At 41.4% G+C, this 15,641-nt stretch overlaps 1 protein-coding gene across 2 annotated transcripts in view; it reads left to right on the forward strand.

Annotated features, from left to right (window-relative positions):
* The first annotated feature begins 561 nt into the window (after window positions 1-561).
* The window catches only part of RAB38 (RAB38, member RAS oncogene family), a 57,052-nt gene continuing 41,972 nt past the window's right edge, over window positions 562-15,641 (forward strand). The window contains exon 1 of one of the 2 annotated variants that reach the window (XM_058545444.1): window positions 562-840. In XM_058545444.1, the coding sequence (XP_058401427.1) occupies window positions 639-840 (202 nt within the window). In that variant the 5' untranslated portion in view covers window positions 562-638. The remainder of the gene's footprint in view (window positions 841-15,641) is intronic. The other variant, XM_058545443.1, reaches the window with a different exon arrangement.

Below are 15,641 nucleotides of genomic sequence, written 5' to 3' on the forward strand. Positions count from 1 at the left end.
AGTGAGGAGGAAAGGAGGCTGGGGCAGCTCAAATCACTTGCCCGAGGTCACTCACCTCAAAAACCAGGGCATACAGCGCCCAAACCCTGATGTTGAACCTCCTGAAATTGTGTTATCCGTTGCCTCTCTTCCAAGCTCTCTCTACAGTGTGGGATGGTGACGGGGTCTGTGGCTTCAGGAGCCCTGTGTTCAGCGTGGCTTGTCACTGACTATCATCTCCCGCAATTCACTTAACTTTTTTGAGACTCAGCTGTCTCGCATGCAAAACATGGTAATTAAAACTCACACCTCACAGCTTTGTGGCCAGGATCCCGGGTGAGAAATGCTCTAAACTGTAAAGCGCGGAAGGAATAACCTCTGCAACAGGCATTAACACGCGAGGCCCCTGCTTTGCAGCCCGGGAGTCGCTCCTGTCTCCACTCCTCTCCAAGGCCGCGCGGCAGGGGGGTGGGAAGCAGGATTAACCCCTGGGCGCCGGTCTGGGCGTTTCTCCAGGCGGCCCGGGAGGAGTTCCGCCCTCTCCCCCGCCCCGCCGCCTCCTCTCCCTCGCGCCCGCACTCGCGCTCCCGGAGTCTCTCTCCCGCCCAGGCCCCGGCTGCGCTTCCCTGGCCGGCACAGCGCGGCGGGCGGGCGGCAGGATGCAGGCCCCGCACAAGGAGCACCTATACAAGCTGCTCGTGATCGGCGACCTGGGCGTGGGCAAGACCAGCATCATCAAGCGCTACGTGCACCAGAACTTCTCCTCGCATTACCGGGCCACCATCGGCGTGGACTTCGCGCTCAAGGTGCTGCAATGGGACCCGGAGACAGTGGTGCGCCTGCAGCTCTGGGACATCGCAGGTGAGCACCCGAGGAGGAGTCTGGGGCCGGGAGCGATCTGCAGTCGGTCTCCCGTCCCCGGTCAGCGGTTTGCGGCCAAGTGGGAAACCCAGATCTCTGGGGCGCTGATACTTTTCCTGGTGGGTTGGAAACTTGATTTCAAAGGTAACTAAGTTTCTCGCCCTCGCTGAAACTTCAAGTGCATTCCCTGGCGCGTAGGCGCTGTTGCTTTAACTCCCTCCCGCACCCTTCCCTGGGATCTCTGCCCAGCGCGGGCCTCCCCAGGGATGCAGACGGAGACTTAACTGGAGTCGCACTCAGTCCTTCGCCTCCAGCTCGTTTTCCGGGCGCCGGCTATTCTGCCGGTGACGCGGCCCTGAGTGTCACGCCCGCCCTTCCGTGCCCGGGCGACCGAGGGGAAGCCCCTAGACCAGTGAGCGGCGGGAACCGGGAGACGTCCGGGCTAGAGAGGTTGACCAATTCCTGTTTTCAACCGCTCACTTATCCCAACTCTCGCCGCCTCCTTTACTACCCTTCAGTCAAGCGAGTTTCAGGGTCTTTGTTTTAAAGAAGCCAAAGGCCTTTTTTCTGTGTATGTAGGAGGGGGGGCACTGGCTTTCTGTTGTCTATCAAAAGGAGCTTGGGGCCACTTGTGACTAAGGGTCTATGATATTAGCCATAACGATTTTTTGATTTGGCCCTGAAGTTTTCATTGAGAAACCTAGAAAATGAAACCTTCTTTACAATGTTTGAAATCAGAATTTGATTCAGCGAGTTTGTACCAGGAATTAGGCCCAATCAAATGTGAGGGTGCAAAGTGTACTCCAAGAGGGAGTCTCTGGACTGAGGCTGTTTGCAACCTGGGCATGTCCAACCCCTCATTATAGATCCTGGCTCTGCCACTCACTAACCTGCTCAGCGGCTTCAGACGGGTCCCTTCAGCTCAGTTGCATCCCTGTTAAGTAGAAAGGGGTTGGACAATGCTAGCTCAGGAACCTTCCTGCTCGGAAGTGTTAAGGTCCTCTGGGATTCTCCATGAACTCCTTCAGACAGTCCCACTCTAGCTCTGACTATTTCATGCTCTGTGGCACCAGGAAACTTTGTAAGTACTGGACCCAAACTAGCCACTTCTCTTTCAGAAAATAGGTTCGTTTTAGCTGGTGCATTTGACTGGAAACACTTTATCACTGCTTGAAGTGAGAAGAAATGGGGACAATTTTTGAAAGGGCATTTCTGGTTCTGGGGACTCCAGTGCCTCTTTAATCATGAGCTGCCAGGTCTTATGATAAAACTCTTGGCCTGTGGATAGATTTCTGCATTTGGAGTCATCTTCAGCAGCTGTCATGACACAGGCATTACCAGAGACTGAAGATGTCATCAGCCCTATCCAATTGGGCTTTTCATCTAGAGAATCCACTCTGAATCTGTGCACTTTGTTACTGTGTTTTAGTGTCTGAAAACTCTTCTGGCTGCATCGAAGTCTCCAGGACTCAGGTTTAGAATTCGCTTACTGTTTGAAGGGGGATGTAGCTATAATTTAGACTGTTGCGTCAAGTGCAAGTAAGGATGAGACCTCAGGCATGTTATATAATGTCCGTGGGTCTCAGCGTCTTCACCTAACAGGGAAGGTAGAAGGGTATAATGATTGAGAGCCTAAATTCCGCAGTCAACTGCCTCTGTCTGAATCCCTGTTTTACCCCATATTTCCTGGGCGATTTTAGACAGGTTCCCTAACCTCCTGGTCTCAATTTCCTTATCTGTAAGTGGCAGAGTGCCTTCTCCCAACAAATGAGAGATGAGCAACCAACAAATGCTGGCTGAAGGCCGTAGTACCTGCTATCTAGGAGAGCGGCAAGGATTATTGTTACACTAGCTACTATTTTTTTTTTTTTTGAGCATGTATAAATGCTAGGCAAGAAGGACATGATACAAATGTGCTGATTAAATCCTAATAAATGATGATTTCTCTATTACACATATAATCTGTTCCAAGACACCCAGCATGGTCTTTCGGCTTTATTCATATTACAGCATGCTGTCATGACCAATTTAACTCCCAAGCTTAGAACGCCTCCTGAGCAATGGTCCTGGACTGCTGTTGCTGTGGAGGCTATGATCACAGAAGTCTGTGTAAATAAGAAACCTTAGGATCCTTGAAAATTCAGTCCTATGGATACAGCAGTATGCAGCATCTCAATAGGGGAGCTTCTTTTTCCCAGAGCTCTGATGTTGAATGGTAAGCTGTCTTTGGCAGCCTCCAGCCCAAAGGCCCTGTGGGCTGAGTTAGAAGTTGGGCTGCAGGCAAAGCTGGTTGGAGGGAAGCTGGGCTGTTGTAGGAAAGGATGTTTGGAAATAGTACCGACATGTTTCAAGCTGCACGGGTAGCCCTATAAGGAGTGAGTTCATACGAAATCCAGCCTCAACTGCTCACCCAGACTCCAGTCAGCCAAGCCAATCTTATAGTACTTTCAAATCAGCCAGTCTGTCTACACACAGGAATGCTTCTCTCTCTCCTTTGTGCTCAACTCTGCTGTGCATCTGGAAAGAACCGATAGTGAAGGCTAGTGAGCCTCACTTTGTGAGGGATGGGGGTGTGGATGAGATACAGGGGACCTTCCCTGTCCTGATGGGATATCAGATTCATCTGCTATAGAGAGAATCTTTGCTCAGGTAGACTTTTGATATTCATTTGGTTCAACACCAAGTAGGGTTCTATTTGTCCAACTAATTCCTGTGATCTTTCTCTTGTAGCCACTTAGACTGGCCAGCCTGCTCCCCAAAGACTCCAAAAAGTACCTTTCAGGGCTTGTGAAATAGGCCTTGAAACCAACTTGATGAATCCCACAGACCCTATAGGTGACAGCAATTGTCCTGAACCCCAGTGATTCCACCGTAGACGAGCAGCTGGGTCAGCTCCGGGTTCAGCAGCTGTTGATAGAGTCAGAGAAATTAAGTCACTTTGCCCAAGGCCACCCACCTAATAAGTGGAAGGGCTAGATTTAACCCAGTTCTGTCTGACTTGGCATCCAGCCATGCTCTTCATGACCACAGGCCTGTGACTGCCCAGTGCACAGTTGGCCCGCTGGGGTCATGCCCTCTTCCCCTTTAAAGGCGTTGCTCCTTTAGTAGCTGTTTTTTAGGTTATCCTTGCCTTCTCCTTCTTATTTCTAATGTGTTTTTGTATATTAATCAGTACCACTGTGCAGAGACTGGAAGGAAATGGAACGAAAATCTTTTTCTGAAAATTTGACTCTTGGTTATACATTTTTTTCTTTTTATAGATTTATCAGGAAAAAAGTAAACAAAAAGTTCACACTTGAGACTCGCCTCTCCTACTTCCCTCCAAATCCCGACACTATAATTATTCCAGTAGCACTTTCAAAGAGAACTCTACGATTTTGCCTAGAACTCTTGACGTGCTTTGGGACTGAGCTGCAGGAATTGGGACAGTCATAGTAATAATAGCCAACTGTTTTTAAGCATTTATTCTTACAATTGTCTATGCATATTTAATTTTTAATTTCCCATTAAAATAGCTGGTCAAGTGGTAGCTGGAATTTAAAACTTGGCCATTGAATCTAGCACCCAGGTTCCTAACACTTTTGCTGTACTTCCCACCATTTAAAAATAGAATACTTTAGACGTATATTCTAAATATATTCTAAATAATAGATATTCTAAAAATGTAATATTTGACATTAGGCAAGCCATGAAACCTTGCTGGACCTCTGTTGCCCCATTTATAAAATGGTGATTGTCTCATTTTCCTGTTGTATCACATGTTTGTATTATGTTGTCTCTTGCAGTCTCTATCAGCTCTAATACATTCTCACTGTGTCCAGATAGTACATGACAGCTTATTCCAACTTCTTTACTTACTAGCTTTGTGACTTGTGTGCGTTAACTTCTATGCCTTGGTTTCCTCTCTGTAGACTGGAGACGATAGCAGAGCCTGCAGTGTTAGAGTTGTTAAAGAATTTTTTTATGTGTTAAAGAATTTATTTATTTATTTATTTATTATATTATTAATTTTATTATGTGTCAGCTTTACATGAATTAATTCATATAATTATAATTATATATATATAAATCTGTGCCTGACACATAATAAATGCTGAATAAATGTTAGCTACTACTCTTGTTGTTTTAATTGTTATTACAAGCTACTGTCACATACATTTTCCTGCTGGATCTTCCCAGCATCACTGAAGGTATAGACAAAGTAGGTGGTGTTAAACTTGTTTTATATTAGACAAAATCAAGAATCAGAGAGGTAGGGACTTGCCCAAGGTCACAAGAGCTAGCGAGTGGCAGAGCAGGACAGAAACAGCAGGTGTGTGTAACTCCAGCTTTTATATATGTATGAGAGAGAAGACCAAGTCTATTGGTCATCAGAAAACCCAATTCTAGATTTAACAAATATAGTAGAAAAGAAATTAAGTTGGCAGATAATTTAGAGAGTACCTCTTCACCATGTAAAAGTTTCACTGCAAGGCTATGCTAAATAATAAATGCCTCTAAGTAGTTAAAACAAGATCCAATTTATAAGAAAAATATTTCCCTGCAGGGCACATCTATAGTAACTTTCCCCACCTAAGCCATGTGACAAAGAAGCATTGGATGACATTAACTATCCAGTAGGCAGAGCAACAGGGAGAGGCAGCCTGGGCCTAGAGTCAGGAGCCCCGGGACAATGACTCCCCACATCAGTGGCCGTAAGATTCATCTGGGTCACAGTGGTGGCTTGTTGTAGAGTTTTAAAGACTTCCACATTGTGAAGTTCAATGGAGGGGAGGGTTTGGACTTGACCATCTCTTCAATATCTATTTTTCTTTTTTTTGTGAGGAAGATTGGCCCTGAGCTAACATCCGTTGCCAGTCCTCCTCTTTTTATTTTTTTGCTTGAGGAAAATTATTCAATATCTATTTTTAAAACACTATAATTCTCCACAGAGTTTTGTAAGAAAGGTCTTAAATACCAATGTAATAGATCCAGAAATGTAGAAAGAGCTAAATTTGGCAACCACTATGTCAGGCAAAAGAAATAAAAATGCATGTCCAGTCTTGGCCACTTTCTGCTGGGCAGTTTATTGCCTTGTTTCTAGCCTGGCTAATTACAGGTTTTCTAAACCATGTGGACTAACATTCTATGTGCTTATAAGCAAATGATATGTACACTGAGCAAAATGGTGTAATTTCAAAGTAGGGTCAGGGATGTGTGTGGAAAGCACCTCAGGGCTTCTTGCAGGGCGGTTATTAGAATCTCCATCTGTCACAGACACATGGGCATTAGGCATGTGGGACATGTCCCCTCATCTAGATTTTAGAGGAGTAGGTCTGATAGGAGAGCACATAGCAGCCTAACCAAGGGAAGCTAAGTCAGTCGAGAAGAAGGGACAGGGAGGAGCAGCTCTTCTGTGTGTGGTGGGTATCTCCAGCAAATATGTATATTAAAAGCCTGGTCTGTGTCAGGCACTGTACTAGGTGAGGGGAAAACAAAGAAGGATAAATAATTGAACAAGACTTGATTCCTGACCTCAAGAAGTTCACAGTTTAGTGAGCATGATGGCACGAAAGCAAATCACTGTAACAGTGAGTTAAGTGTACCGATATAGGTAACTGCAAAATACTCTGGTGGTACAGAGCAGGTGCTATCCACACCACATCCGTCCCCTCCCTGAGATTAAACCTATCAGGCAGGACAAAGCCTCTAGGTAGTGTGTTAGCTCCTGTGCTCTTCCCTAGCACCAGTTAGTTCTGTGAGTGAGTTCAGGGCTGCACAGCTTGAGACAGAAGTTCATCCTCTGGCCCTCTATATTTCTGTCTTCTTCTCTGAAGGATCTCATGCATTCTCATGGCTTTAAATTCTATGCAGACAGCTCCAAAATGTTCATATAACCTTGACTTCTCATAACTTCAGACCTACAATTCCATCTCCTGGCTGGGCGTCTTCTTTATGATGTCTCACATATATTGCAAGATGAATATATCATAGCAAAGTTGCATAAAAACAAGCATTGTCTTTTTCTATTAATAAAGTAATATATGTTCAATGAGAAAAATTGGAAAATACAAAAGAAAACAATAACAACAGCAAAGGAATATGCAGAATATCCATTATCACCCTTCTTAATGATAAGTAGTAAAGGATACTATTGGTAAGTTTAAAGTAGATTTTTTCTCCCACACACTGAACTTTCTAGTTTGTGTTAACTGTACTGCCTTTCACTCAGTCACTCTCCTTCATTTCTTCTTCTTCTTTGACCTTCACATGCCATCAATCTCCAAGTCAGAGAGTGATTTTGCTTCTCCCGCCACTGCCCTAGACCAGGGATGGCACTGTTATTATTTACCTGTTCTGCTGTCATAGCCACCTGGCTAGTTCTAGTCTCTTCCTCCTCTAGTTCTAATGTGTACCAAGTTTATCTTCCCAGAACATCACTTTGGTGGCTCCCCATTGCCTATAGATTATATATGTGATTATGAGAAGAATTAAAGTGGTGGTGATTCCAAGTCGTAGAGCTATTGAGGGAGGAGTTTGTGGGGTCCTAGCAAGTAGGAAGTGACTGGAGTCCTTGAGGCCTGACCAGGTCAAAAGGAAACCCAAGATCCGTCTCATTGTGACTTTGTTGTCAGGAACACAGTTACTCTCATTGAGGGTCGAAGTGGTACTTAAATAATTTTTTTGTTTTATTTTATTGCATCTTATTTAAAAAGTCATTTTAAAACTTGAGGATTTGAGTGATATAAAATCTTGCCTGGGAATATTTATTCATTCACTTGATAGGCTGGGGAATTTAGGAGTGAACAAAATGTATCAATCTTTGCTCTTATGGAATCCGATAGTCTGGTGGGGCATGAAGATATTTAAAGATAATCGTGGAGATAATTATTTAATCACTGTTTTGATAAGTGCTCTGAAGAGGACATGTCAAGTGCTAAAAGAAAGTCAGAATTACTGGGGTACCTACCCCAGCCATGGCGTGGAGGTGAGCAGACTCGGTGAGGACCGCGGGTAATCTGGCATAGCTAGAGATTACGTGTGAGGAGGGAGCTGGTGAGAAGGAGCAGCGGACAAATTAGGAAAGGATGGATATGCTAAACCAAAGGTTAACAGTGATAATTCCTTACAGTTATCAATTTGTCAAAGCAATTTAAACACCACTATGATTCTGGCAAATAAGTCTTATTATTTCCAGTTTTATAGGTTGGGATACTGGGCCAAGCGTAAGTAGAACATGGTGCCTGGTACATAATCATTGCTCAATAAAAGTGATTTGGTGTTAGGCATTCACTGGGGTTGATACTAGAGTCATCACTCACCTGAAAAATTTTTGAGAATAGTTGTCTCATGGTAGGCTTAGAGCCCTTTCTCTCTCTCTTCTGATGATTAACTTTGAGAAATCCTATAAAGCTTTCAAACCATTGAGAACCTTTTTATTTCTTTCACCCTCTTTGATTCTGAGATGGACATTCTCAGAGGGATACCGTGGCCCTACTGCTCCTGGGGTGGAAATCAGCTTTATTTCATCAAGGGAAGATCCTCATCTTCTAGATTGGTGTACTAGAGTAGTCTGCATCAACTTGGCAAGGTCAAGAATGTGACTCTAGCCTCGGGTTCCAAATTACTGAGTTCCAATCACTTTTTCAGCTATTTGGGAATTTGGTTAAGAAGTTATAAGATCTTAAATTACTCTTTCAAAATAACTCAGAAATTAACTTCCACTATTCCACACTCCCTTTAGTTTCCCACTCTCAGGTATTAATCGAATTCTATCTTTTCTACCTTGAAAAATGGCTGTATCTTATCCTTCTTTTCAGTAGACATGTCTTCTTTCCAACTCATCTGAACTACTGGAGCAGCTTCCTAATACCCGTCTCTTCCTCAACCTTTCCTACCCATCAGTTTGTAATCCAGAGGTGAGACTTCTCACCATGGTGTCCATTCTCTGGTTAGATATTCTCCAGTTTGGCATCCTTCAGTGAATCCCCATCACTTTCAGAACTAAAGGCTAAACTTTTTAGCATGAAATTCAAGGTTTTTAATGATCAGACTCATCCATTCCAGTCTCATCTCTCCTACCTATGATTCTTGACCATTCGAGATATCTTACAGTGGTTTCAATTCACGTACATTCTCCTCTGTGCTGTGGCTCATACAGGTGCCTCTGGCTAAATACATTTTCTTCTTCTTTACTTAGATAATTCCTATGGGTCCTTCCTCACTCATATCATCCTATCTCCTTCAAAAAGTCTCTATTGAGCCCATGTGACTAGGGGAAGACACTCTTTCTCTACTCCCATTGCATCCCATGCTACCCCAGATTAGAAGTCCTTTACTCCTGCATTGGAATGCCTTTTACCTCCAAACTGTAACACTAGGTCCTAGCATAGTACTTGGTACTTAATAGTGCTCAATGAGTATGGTGTTCAATAAAAAGTTTTCACTCAGCTATTTCATCATGGCTTTAATTCTAAATCATATCATTAATCTAAAAATTTCCTCAATGAAACAAAAAATAAACTTAATTTTGTTCATGCTTGAAAGACGATAATTTTATGAACATTAAATATAAAAAATGCATGTATTTTAGAATCAATAAATATGGTAATCACTGTTCTTAAGGTGGCATTCTATTTTATTTTTTCACCATAAAAACTGGGGAGTGACTTTAAAGACCATTCTTAAAAGCCATGCTTCTTCATTTAACACAGTCTTCATAATTTGGAGTGAACTGTCATTCATTTGGAGGTCAAATGGCAAAACTATCTTCTTTATGATTTTTGGATACATTAGATGAAGTAATAACTTCTTGAAAGGTAATTTTCACAGAGTTAAAACCTTGAGGGCTCATCATACCAAATCCTTCATTTTATAGATGATGAAACTATGCTCTGAAAGGAGAGTTGCATTATTTCTCAGGCCCGTAGAGCTAGTTAATGATAGAACTGGAACAGAATGCAGATTTCTCTGGTTTGTTAATGATGATATTTGAAGAAATAAAAACTTATTTTTTAACACGAGATATTGTGGTGTTGTCTTAAGCACAGAGGCACAAAAATAATTGAATAGGGCACCCAGCCCTATGGGAGTTCATGAAATGAAGAAGAGAGAATGATGGCATGGCATTGGGGACACCCAGATTCATCCATAGCCTGGCTTCAAATAACATTCCTAATATTATTTCCTCCCATCCTCCAATATGAGGCTTAAAATTTGGCCATTCGAACTCCTTGCTATTCCTTTTTTTACACCGATGCTTACTGCCCCTGTGCCTTTGCTCCTGCCCCTCTTGCTGGTTCACATGCCCTTCCCTTTAGTTCCACAGAGAAATAAATGGTTTAAGACCCATCTGAAAGGGCAACTCCTCTACAAAGACTTCCCCAATTCTCTCACTCCACTGGTAACTTCTTCCTCCCTTTAACCCAATGCAATGTTTCTTTACTCCCTTGTAGCACTTCTTCCTTTAGCCTTGTATTAGAGTTATTTAATACCTCTCCAGATATCCTTCAGGATTTTTAGCAGACCTTGCCACAAGTTATTTGTTGTGTAACTGAATGAAATGACTGTGGAGTCAGCAAAGAGGTAGAGGGGAAAGCACCAGGTAGGAGGAGAACCAAGCAAAGGCAGGTTTTTGGAAGCAAAGAGGAGAGAATTTAAGAAGAGGATAATCAATAGTTTCAAATGTCTGAGAGAACTCAGAATTATTTCTTTTTGCTCTGAGTCTCTACTTTTTGTAGTCTCTATCCTGATACACTAACCTTTCTTCCTCATCAGCCTTGCATAAACCTGCTTTCTCAAGAAAAGTGATGATAAACTTAGCTTCTTGTGTACCTCCTCAGCCTAATGTGGACAAAGAAAATATCTATAATGTGAGGGATTCAAACAAATTTCAATCTAATTTATAGGGTGAAGTTTAAAATAAATTGATTTAAATTACTCCTGGTAGAACTATTTTCCCCTGCAGTATAATGTGTTATTAATAGCCACCATTTATCGAGTGTCAGGCATGGTGCTATGCTTTTGTATGTATCCTTTCATTTATTGCCCACAATGAGCTTATCTGCTAGGCACTGTTACTAACCTCATCACAGAGATGAGAGAACTATGCTCAGACAGGCTAAAAAACAAATAAACAAGGCAAAAAACACATACAGTTTTTCAAAAGTCACACAAATAGTAAGGAGTGGTGCTGGGATGTGAACTGAGATTTGTCTAGTTACAAATTCTATTTTCTAACCATTCTATTCTACTATTGCCTAATGTGTGATATAACAATGCAATGGTTTTCATGTCATAGATTGTTTAAATTGCATTTAGAGGAGACATATTATTTATTTTAAAGGAATAATTTATTATTTTTTTCAACCTTTGCACTTTTGGATAGAGCTGAGAATTGAGTGAGCTGAATTCTTTACACACATCATTGCTGAGACCATGTGGTTGGTTTGGTTTAATAACAACCATCTGAATATACTACTTTTATGCAGTGACTGAGGGACATAAGTCTCCAGTTTGAGAATTAAGATAAGAGTAGCTATGATGCTTAATGATATTGGAATAAAAATTAAGTCTTATATGGGTAGAGGTGTGCGTATATGTGTGTTTTACATTTAAAGAAAACTGTACTCTAAACTAGTCTCTAGAGGCTACAGCAGAGGTTCTCTAACTTCCTCACTTCACAGCATCCTTAAGTGTCAAAGTAATTTTTTCATGGTGCCTCTAGGCCAAGAGAAATACCTACAAGTTCTGTTTATTAAACAGTTAGCACCAGACAACTTAATAAGTATTATGTTCTAACAATTTAATAGCCATTTGAGAAAAAAAATGGAACACAAATTAAAAAAACATTTTTATTTCATTTTTAACAGTTACAGTTATTTACTATCGGCGTATGTGTGCCTTTGGGCCGTGGAACAACATCTCAAAACTTTGAGTCAGAGTGGACATCACCAACCTCATTTCCTGTTTCACATTGATTTTCACGTGACTCTTGCTTTTTACCACAAAAACTGTGAAAACCCCAGTTTCAAAAAAGATATGATCCCATCAAAAGGAATGTAGCACTATCTAATGTTAAAATTGTGAACTACCTCAAGCTAGTAGTTCCTGAGGTGTCTGACGGAACTTGAGTACAACTGTGTTTGCCTTAAAATTTTTAAATATCCTGTTGCATTCCTGTGAGCTCGCTGAAGGACCCTAGAACACCTTGGCACCCATTCTGGGAATTTTAGCTCTAGAGGAATCTGGAAATTCTTTAAGAGTGAAACCTTTAGAGTCCAGGGTCTCTTGTGAGTTATTTATGAGAGTATCTTTAAAGGTTACTTAGAGGTGATGTCTCAAATGTTAATTCAAAGATACCTTTTCATTGAATACATTTGAGCTTACAATTCAGAGGAGGTATTTTTACATTGTTTGTTAGGTTTTTGTTTAGGTTGTAATTAGTTTAATTAAAAGCATGAGATGCTAATCCTTCTTTCTTGATTCATGCCAACCTCTCTTTTGTGACTTGGTTTGATTCCTTCCTTCCAACCATTATGGGACATTACTATATCATGTTATTTCTCTATCCAAGTGAGTTATTTCATTTAAACTGAGTAGCATCAGACCCCAGTCAAAATGAATTCTGACAAAAAAATCTTCTGGGATAGTGGGATACTCATTTTCACTCCCTCCCACAGCCTTAAATATAAATATAAATTCAAAATTTAATGAGAATATTTTGAAATTTAATTTAAAAAATAGATCACTATAATCCATCCACCCTTCCTTTCTATAATGCTATTGTTTATGGACACTGAAGAAATCAACTGTTACTTTTTATTTCATCTTATTCTCTTGCATACTTTAGCTTAATTCAATGCCCTGAATCTAGCTTTACCTTCTTGTTGAATAGAGGTAAGATTTACCTACAAGAGATGACACCCAGCAGTAAGATGAAATGAGAGCCATGGTTTATGGGGAAACTAAAGAAATTACAGAAAGAGCTTGGGTGGTTCTGAATTGGGGATAGATTTTTTTCAGAGTGGATCTTAAGAATGAACAGGAGTTTAACAGGCATAGAAAGTAAATGAGTTGGATCAGAGATCTTGCTTTTTTCAGTCCACTCCTCTCTCTGCTGGGGTTCCCTCTCACAAGTAAGAAATCAATATTAATTGTCATTTCATGGTGTAAGGAGTACTTGTATTACCAGTTCCATTCTATTTTGCTAGTCCATTGTGAGCATAGACTAAGAGCCTCTGAGAGTGTGTGCGCTGTGGAGATATAAAGGGACTGTAATTGAGTAATATTCAACAGTGGGATCAAGGAGTCTACAGTGTAATTGGGGACATAGGCTGCAGAGGTTTGCAGCACATAAAAAACAGTACAAGGCAGAGCCTGATTAAATAGACAAGCAAGTGATACAGGCAGTGCTGTGTGAGTATAGAGGAAGAGAAAGGGGGTGTGGGGCCAAGTAGTCAGAAGAAGCTCCAAGAAGGTAGAGTTTGGTGCAATCTTGAAGCATAGGTAGGATTTAGTTAGGTGGAGAATAAGTGAGAGGCTATGTTCTAGTGGGAGTAGGGGTGCCGTGGAGTGAGTATAAATGAAAGCAAGAAGCAGAACTTACAGCCTGGCAAGGCATAGTTTTGGGCAGGACCTTGACCTCAGTCTGAGGATGAGCCTTTAACTTATAGATCAAGGTATTCAACCTTGAAAATCCCATAGGAGCCCAGAGGGTAAAATAAATTATCTTTTTTCTCTACCTGGCACTTGTTCATCTTTCAAGGGCCTCTATGAAAAATCTGTCCCAATTCTGGACCACCCAAGCAACTGCTCCCTGTTTCCCTAGGAAATGGGAACAAAACTTCTCCGTAATCCTGGTTCCCATTTTGTTTCTCCACAAAACTCCGTGTACAGCTGGATGGATGTACTGGAACAAACTCAAGTGTGTTAAACTAAAGTGTGTTTTCTTTTGAAGCAAAGAAACAAACATGGGATCCTAAGTAACCATTTCTAAGAGCCTTACAACAAGAAAAATGGATCAATAACAATAATATCTTTTAAAATAAAATTATATAAATTTCATTGAATTCTAAATATTTTATTAGAGTTATTTTATAAAATTGATATAAATACACAAATTTGAATGTAAGGCAGTATCTTTGGGGTATATAACAATGTGAAAGGAATAGCATCTCAGCAAATTTTTTTTTTCTTTGAAATTGGATGTTTGGCCCTAGTCAGCTCAAATGAAGTAACTGCTAAACATTATTCATTTGATGGGGATCCTGTATTTCTCAATGGTCCGAGTTTTCGAGACATTCTGATATCTGTCTTGTTAGAGATCTTCTAATTTATAACTGTTGGGAAATGGTTCAAATTGCTTTAAATCTTGTGTGGGTCACATAACATGTCAGACACCCAACCTCCCTTTTTGGGCATCTTCTGTAGGCAGTAGTGGATCCTTCAAAGTGTTTCATTAGGGAAATGATAGGGTCAAAACAGAACGTTGGAAGATGAACCTGGCAGAGGTGTACAGAAATTAAGCTACAAGGTAAATCTTCAGCCCCGACCTCCCCCTGGAACTTCAGCCTCATTTATACAACTGCCTGCTCAATATAACCACCTAACAGACATGTCAAACTTAACACATCAGAATCCCAATCTACTTTCATGAAACTTGCACCTTCAAATTCTTCTCCATCTCAGCTAATGGCAACTCTGTACTTTCAATTTTTTATGCCAAAAGATTGGGAGTCATGCTTGCATCATCTCATACTCTACATCTCATCTATCGTCTCTATCTCCAAATATATCCAGAAAACAACGAACCTTTACCATCTTCACCACTACCACTTTGGTCCAAATCATGATCTCTTGCCTGGATTGTTATCTCCCCACTTTCAACCTTGACCCTTATAAGTCATTCCTCAATGCAGCAGCCATAGTTATCCAGTTACTCCTATTAGTTCATGTTTCTCATTTGCTCACAATCCTTCAGTGCTTTTCTCTCTCATCCAGAATAAAAGGTAACATCGGTACAATGGCCTGAAACTGTCTGCAGTCTGGACACTACTACTTTTCCTCTTGCACAATCCTCTCCAGGCAACACGGTCTCCTTGCTGTTCTCTAAACACTTCCCGGACACATTTGTGCCTCGGAATCTTTGTACTTGTCATTCCCTCTGTCAAAAACTCTCTTCTCCTAAATCTCCATATGGCTTGCTCTTTTACCTCTCTTTGGTCTTTGCTCAAATGATACCTTCTCAGTGGGCTTTCACTATCCATCCTGCTTAACTTTGCCTCATCCCCTGCATACCCTTTTCTCCTTCCCTACTTTATTTTTCCCCCTAACATTTCACCAGCTAGTGTAATATTATGTGTATCTTACCAACTTTGTGTTTTTTTTTGGTGAGGAAGATTGGCCCCTGAGCTAACATCCATTACCAATCTTCCTCTTTTTGCTGAGGAAGATTAGCCCTGAGCTAAGAACTGTGCCCATGTTCCTCTGTTTTGTATGTGGGATGCCACCACAGCATGGCTTGATGAGCAGTGCGTAGGTCTGCCCCTGGGATCTGAACCCGTGAACCTTGGGCCTCCAAAGCAGAGCACGAGAACTTAACCACTTTGCCACCAGGCTGGTCCCATCTTACCAACTTTTAACTCTTTCCACTAGAATGTAAGATTCATGAGGACAAGGATTTTTAATTGTTTTTTTCTAGTTGCCAGAACAGGGCCTGGAAAATAATAGGTATCCAACATTTTGTGTTAAATGAATAAATGAGTCGAGATGAGATGAGACAATCCTAACTAGAGTGATTTCAGTGGGAGTGGAGAGAAAGT

This window comes from Diceros bicornis, chromosome 7 (assembly GCF_020826845.1).
Source record: "Diceros bicornis minor isolate mBicDic1 chromosome 7, mDicBic1.mat.cur, whole genome shotgun sequence".
Taxonomy (NCBI): Eukaryota; Metazoa; Chordata; class Mammalia; order Perissodactyla; family Rhinocerotidae; genus Diceros; species Diceros bicornis.